The sequence below is a fragment of the Hemitrygon akajei genome, chromosome 22 (assembly GCF_048418815.1).
Source record: "Hemitrygon akajei chromosome 22, sHemAka1.3, whole genome shotgun sequence".
NCBI classification, from domain to species: domain Eukaryota; kingdom Metazoa; phylum Chordata; class Chondrichthyes; order Myliobatiformes; family Dasyatidae; genus Hemitrygon; species Hemitrygon akajei.
Window position 1 is genome coordinate 29454140 of NC_133145.1, and position 7434 is coordinate 29461573.

The following is a 7434-nucleotide window of genomic DNA, read 5'->3' on the forward strand; positions in this document are numbered from 1 at the left end:
TTAGGTGATTTCAAAAAAGTGGTGTGTGATAGGGAAATTTCATAGCGATTTTCATGATCAGCAGTCCAAAATCCATAAGATACACCCAAAAGTATTCAGAAGGCAAGATCTTTGTTGCCCAAAGTTACTTTGGTCAACATTTGCAGTTTATTGGGAAGTGAGCTGTGAATGACTGTTGTAGAGCTGATGCATTTTGCATGAAGTAAACTCTAGGAGACTCCAAGAGCTTCAGAATATGTTAACTCTATTTGAAGATCAGCAGTGATGATCTGAATTTATTGTCATATGCACATGTGAAAAGCTTACTTGCAGCAGCATTACAGACTCAGAGTAATAAAAGCAGTGTTCGCAGAACAGTCATCAATTAACCATAAATTATATGCTTCGTTTTACAAGAAAGAAGACAAATATAACAAAAGAGTGCCATGTAGTGCAAAGTGATCAATGTGGTGGTAGTGTTGCTAAACGTAGTGGTTAGTGTCCTGCCAGCTGGCTGTGCACTCAGGTTTTTTGAAATTATTGTATTCAGGTTTTTATATTTACACACAGATAGATACATGGTGTAATGATTGAAATACTTAAGTAGCACTTTAATAGTGAAAATTATGTAACTGTGATCAGTTTATTGCTGTGCTCGCCTTATTTACTTTCTCTGTGGTCTCTGGCTCTAAATAGGTTGATGAAGCTATAGCTGTTCTACAGAGACATCAGGCTCGGAAGTACTTCCTTCAGAAAAAAAGAATGGTTAAAGGTACCACAAATCAGAAGAAGTAAGAAGCAGCAGACGGGACTTACATCACCAATTACAGTGGCCAAATCTGTATCAAATAGCTGCTGTCTGTTCAGTTTGCAGTAAGGTCTGCATGAAAGAATTGATGATCACATTGGTGGTTTATTGCTAGGACTCATTTTGAAACCAGCATGGACAGATACTGGATAGTTCAGGGAGGGTTTAAGTGAAGTCTGAAGCCAGATGATTTTGGCCAGCACTCCAACAGAAGTTGCCCATAGTCTAGAATTGTTTCGTGCAGAGAAAAAACTGCGAGAAGGACTTATAATGGAATTGTTGATGTGATGCACCAGCGAGTGTTTATTTTCTGGGTCTCCTATTCATCAGGCAATAAAACATAGGAGAAAAATTAGGCCATTTGGCCCATTGAGCCTGTTCTGCCATTTCATCATGGCTGTTCATTTCTCTCTCAGCCCCAATCTCCTGCCTTCTCCCTGTATCCCTTCATACTCTAATTAGTCAAGAATCTGTCAACCTCTGCCTTAAGTATACTCAATGACTTGGCCTCCACAGCTGCCTGTGGCAGCGAATTCCACAGATTCACTGCTCTCTGGCTGAAGAATTCCCTCAATGAGATCCCCCCTCATTCTTCTGAATTCCAGTGAGTACAGACCCAGAGCCATCAAATGCTCCTCATATGATAACCCTTTCAATCCTGGCATCATTTTTGTGAACCTCCTTTAAACTGTCTCTAATGTCAGCACATCTATTCTTAGACAAGGACTTAAAACTGTTCACAGTACTCCAAGTAAGGCCTCACCAGTGCCTTATAGAGCCTCAACCTTGCAGTCTTGCTCTTATATCCAAGTCCTCTTGAAATGAATGCTAACATTACATTTGCCTGCCTCACCACCAATTCAACCTGCAAATTAACCTTTAAGGGATCCTGCACAAGGGTTCCCAACTCCCTTTGCAATTCAGATTTTTGAATCTTCTCTCCACTTAGAGAATAGTCTATGCTTTTATTTCTTCTACAAAGGTGCATGACCATACACTTCCGGAGTCCGTATTCCAACTGCCACTTCTTTGCCCATTCTCCTAATCTGTTTTAAGTCCTTCTGTTGCCTGTCTACTTCCTCAGCACTGCTTGCCCCTCCACCTATCTTCATATCACCTGCAAACCTGGCCACAGAGCCATCTATTCCACCATCCAAATCATTGACATAATGTAAAAAGAAGCAATCCCAACACCGTGCCCCATGGAACACCGCTGGTCACCAGCAGCCAACCAGAAAAAGCTCCCTTTATTCCACAACTTTGCCTCCTGCCAATCAGCCAATGCTCTATCCATGTTGGTATCTTTCCTGTAATACCATAAGCCCTTAACGTGTTAAGCAGCCTCTTGTGTGGCACCTTGTCAAAGGCCTTCTGAAAATCCAAATACACAACATCCATCGATTCTGGTTTGTCTATCCTGCTTATTATTACTTTAAAGAATTCTGACAGATTTGTCAGGCAAGATTTTCTCTTGAGGAAGCCATGTAACTTTGGCCTATTTTATCATGTGCCTCCAAGTACCCTGAAACAACACCCTAAGCAATTGAGTCCAACACCTTCCCAACCACTGAGGTCAGACTAATTGGCCTATATTTTATTTTCTTCTGCTTCTCTCCCTTCTTGAAGAGTGGTGTGACATTTACAATTTATATCTATTCTCGCTTTTCTTTTACACTTTGTAAATCTGAAAAATCTTTTGATATCCTTGTTTGCATCTTTATGACTTTTTAGTTGCCTTCTGTTGGTTTTTAAAAGCTTCCCAATCCTCTAACTTCTCACAAATATTTGCTCCTTTATATGCCCTCTCTTTTGGTTTTTATGCTGGCTTTGACATACCTTGTCGGCCACGGTTGCATCATCCTGCATTTAGAATTCTTTGTTAAGATGTATCAATCCTGTGGCTTCCGAATTGTTTCCAAAAATTCCAGTCATGTTGCTCTGCCATCATTACTGCTAGTGTCCCCTTATAATCAACTTTAAACAGCTACTCTCTCCATTCTGTAATTTCCTTTACTCCACTGTAATACTGATATATCTGATTTTAGCTGCTGCTTCTGAAATTGCAAGGTGAGTTCTATCACTGGCCTCTAAGAGTTCCTTTACCTTAAGCTCTATAATTAATTCCAGTTCCTTGCACAACACCCATTCCAAAATTCCTGCAGGCATTCTACAAATTCCTCTTCTTGGGATCCCACTAACCTGATTTTCACAATATACCTGCATATTGAAATCCCAACATGATTATCATAACATTGCCCTTTTGACATGCATTTTCTATCCTCTGTTGTAATTTGTAGACCATATCTTTGCTACTATTCAGAGGTCTATATATCTCACATCAGGGTCTTTTTACTCTTGCAACTTCTTAACTCTACCTACAACAATTTTGCACCTTCTGATCCTATGTCACCTCTTCCTAAGGATTTGATTTCTTTTTACCAACAGAGCCACTCAATTCCCTCTGCCTACCTGCCTGTCCGTTTGATACAATGTGTATCCTTGGACGTTAAGCTCCCAACTATAATCTACTTTCAGCCATGATTCAGTGATGCCCACAATGTCATACATACCAATCTGTAACTGTGCTACAAGTTCATGTACCTTGTTCTGTTTATAGATAGATAGATAGATAGATAGATACTTTATTCATCCTCATGGGGAAATTCAACATTTTTCCAATGTCCCATACACTTATTGTATCAAAACTAATTACATACAATACTTAACTCAGTATAAATATGATATGCATCTAAAATCACCCTCTCAAAAAAAGCATTAATAAATAGCTTTTAAAAAGTTCTTAAATAGTTTACTAAAATACATTGAATGGTAACTTAAGCTCAGTCCTAACCCTGTGTCCTAAGTCCTGTGTGCGTTCAGCTATAATACCTTCAGTGCTGTATTCATCACACTTTTTGGATTTTGTCCCCCTTTTGCGTTGCAGCTCATCCCATTGACTGCAATTTTGCCCTATCGTCAGCCTCCCCTTGCTAGCAGTCTCACTGCACACTTCTTCTGTTTGTAAACCAACTACCCCATCCTCAGCCTTATCACTCTAGGTCCAATTTCCCTGACAGATTAGTTTAAACCTTCCCGAACAGTTCTAGCAAACCTGCCCACAAGGATATTGGTCATCCTCAGGTTCAGGTGTAATCCATCCCTTTCGTACAGTTTATACTTTTCCCAGAAGTGATCCCAATCATCCAGAAATCTGAACCCTTGACCCCTGCACCAGTTCCTCAGCCACGTATTCATGTGCCAGATCATCCTATTCTTACCCTTGTTGGCACGTGACACAGGCAGCAATCCATAGATTACTACTCTGGAGGTATTGCTATTCATGTTTTTCCTTGCTTCCTAAAATCTCCCTTCAGGAGATTGTGATTGGTGCCAATATTTACCAAGACTTATGTCTGCTCACACTTCCCCTTCAGAATGCCATGGGTCTGATCTGAGACATCTCTGACCCTGGCACCTGGCAGGCAGCATACCAGGGTCATTCTTGACAATTAATGTGGCTCAGAGGAGGGTTTTTAAAAAATCTGCATTCTTATTTAGAGCATTAAAATAGAATCGTCCAAAATTCAGAGTAAATGTTACTGTCTAAGTATATATGTCACCGTATACAGTACAATCCTGAGATTCACTTTCCTGTGAGCATACTCGGCAAATCTATGGAGTAGTAGCTATAACAGGATCAATGAAAGATCAACCAGAGTGCAGAAGACAGCAAACTGTGCAAATGCAAATATAAATAAATAGCAATAAATAATGAAACATCAGTTAATGCAATAAAGAGTCCTTAAAGTGATTGGTAATGATGGGGCAGGTGAGTGTAGTTGTTCCCTTTTATTCAAGAGCCCGATGGTTGAGGGGTAGTAACTGTTCTTGATCCTGGTCCTGTGAGTCCTGATGGCAGCAGCGAGAAGAGAGCATGGCCGGTGTTGGAATTTAATAAAAAATAAACCAACATCTTTTATATTTCCCCATATTGGCATTCATCTCTCCAAGGAATCTATTTTCAAAATGGAACTTCTGTACATATTTTTTGAAAACTGTAAGACAAATTATTTATTTTAAACTGTTGGCTTAATTGATTGTATCACTCTCCAGTACACAGAAGCTTACAAATTGATTTAATGCTATTTTTAAGCAGAGACCATGGAACAGTCTATTTAACACAGTCTAAGTTGTATTCAAGCTTATTTCCAGGTAAACTGTCCAAGGCACATTAGTATCCAATTGTGTTGATCCACTAGTCATTTTCCAGTATCAGATGCACGTCCAGTATGTTACTTGTCATACAATACCCATTTTCTCCCTCACCCATGCTTTATGTGGCTAATCTGTGCAAAAGGAATACATAGCACTTTTAACATTATCTAAAGCAACACATTCTGAAAACATGACTAGGTAGCTTCTGAAAGTACTGAAGACTGATCACAGTACATAGACCACAGAGTTTATGGGCTATGCTTGCTCTAGAATTTAGTTACTGACACACTCATTCTATAGGTCCCTGTATCCTGACACAACTGGTAGCACAGCTAGCAACCTTTTAGGAAGAAAATTTGGTGGTGGTTTCTCAAAGAGGGTGTGAAGGATTGTTAATTAGATTTGATCTGTTCACATAGTCATTAGTTTATCCTAGTCTCTACCCTATTGACCAGAAGTGTTAATTCTATTGCTGTCTAATATGCTGAGAATTTCTAACATCTCAAAATTGTATTTTGAGTAATGTTCAGCTGTTATGAGATCTATTGAATAATAATACTATGTGTTTCCTTTCCCTTGGTGCTGTATTTGTTAAAGTTAACTCGCACAAGTTCTAACTTTTATCATTTTGCCTATTCATTACTTCTGAATCTGTTTGCTAATGTGAATTAGAAACATAAGTGAACTACTTGTAACTCTGCTACCTCAAGACTTCAAGATTATGACTTCAAGATATTTTATAGATTAGCCTTGGGTAAGAATCTCGGCTTTTTCCATTTGAGTTTTGAGTCCTGCATCACTGCCAGTTCAGTTCTCGACAACTCTGATATGGAGTGAAGGTGGGAGCTGTAAGAATTGTTCATTTTCTGATTTCCATTTTTAAAAACAAACTCACCCAATTTCATTTGGATATTTCCTTGTATCAGGCACCTTATCTGCTTTTTCTTGCAGGACATCAGTAAATGCTTTTTTTGTGTGAATATCTGTACGTGGACTAAAAACTTAATGGAGGTCTTGTAACTCTGTTTCATGAGTTCCAGATAAGCAGTCTATCATTCCATTGACTCTTCTGGGTGACTGCGACATGCAACTCACTTATTGACTTGACACTTTATAGTTTTGAATAATAAGCCATCATTTATTATCTTTACAAAAACATGGAATAGTTCATTTTTAAAAGAATGTTTGAAATATTTGTATGCTATTACTATGTCTCTTATCTTCACTTAAAATATCAGACAAAATCTTTCTAGTAAAGGGAAGTTTCAGTAACCAACTTGAACCATAAAAATTTGTACAATGGTACGGTCAGGGAAAGGGCTAATGATAGGGAAAATCATAAAGCAAACTGTGTTTATTTAATTGTAAATTGTCTGTTGTGGGGTGTTTATATGAATTGTCATTTAATTTGAAATTAAATCTGCATTTTAAAATTTCAAGTTGTCATTTACTATAAGCTGAGAGGAGAACTTCCAATTACAAGGCATAACACTTCATCACTCCCTTTAGCCCCAGCTATTCTGAGGATTTTGTCATTGTAAAGCTGGTTAATGTCTGTATACTTGGAGAAGTTGAACTGAGCCATCTTCCTGCGCGCAAACATAAGCGAGCTGCTAGAGGAACACGGAAAATCAGGCAGCATCTGTGGAAGGAAATGGACAGACAACGTTTTATGTTGAGATGCTTCATCTTTACAAAGGAGAGATAGCCAGTATGAAAAGGTAGGTAGGGGTGGTGGAAATAGCTGGCAAGTGATGGGCGGAGCCAGGAGAGTGTTTGATAAGTAGAGTCAGGTGGGGGAAGGAAGGGTGGAGATGCCTACAGATTCTGGGAGTTGATGGGGTGATGTATGAGCTGCAGATTATGGAATTTTATAAGATAGGTGACAAAGAGCCAAATGAGCCATCTTGTACCACTGCAGTCCATGTGGTGAAAACACCCGAACAAAGCTTCAGGTGGAGAACTCCAGGACTTTGATCCCTTGGCAAAGGGGGAATGATAATGTATAATTAAGTTGGATTAGTGCATAATTTGGTAGAGAATTTGGTGCTCTTACCTATAGGTTTAAGAGGTGCTGCTGAAGCAACTTGTTTAACTGCATACCACTGAAATGCAGAATCCAATTATTGATCTGGATAGAGTACTGCCCAAGCAGCTCAATAGTGAGATACCGTGGCCTGGAAAGCAGCTCTACAATGTTCTTTGGAGAGTGAAGGGCACGATGAGGTGCAGAAGAAATCATGGCCATCCACTGCAACCAAGGAAGACTCCAGTTTGTGATGGCTACCCATACCACTGGACCTGGATTTCCAGGGTTAAGAGAGTGGAACTGCCCCTGCGCAATGGCTTTTCTGCTTTTAAGATGTGCTCAGGTTTCCTGTCATTGTTGCATACTGGGGATGACCACCATTGGCCAAGTGGACTGATTATGA

At 39.4% G+C, this 7434-nt stretch overlaps 1 protein-coding gene across 2 annotated transcripts in view; it reads left to right on the forward strand.

The window, feature by feature from the left end:
- LOC140714588 (E3 ubiquitin/ISG15 ligase TRIM25-like) overlaps positions 1 to 6441 on the forward strand; it is a 62547-nt gene extending 56106 nt beyond the window's left edge. For both annotated transcript variants that reach the window (XM_073025899.1, XM_073025900.1), the window contains one exon: positions 676 to 6441. In XM_073025899.1, coding sequence (XP_072882000.1) covers positions 676 to 774 — 99 coding nt within the window. In that variant the 3' untranslated portion in view covers positions 775 to 6441. The remainder of the gene's footprint in view (positions 1 to 675) is intronic.
- Positions 6442 to 7434: the final 993 nt, after the last annotated feature.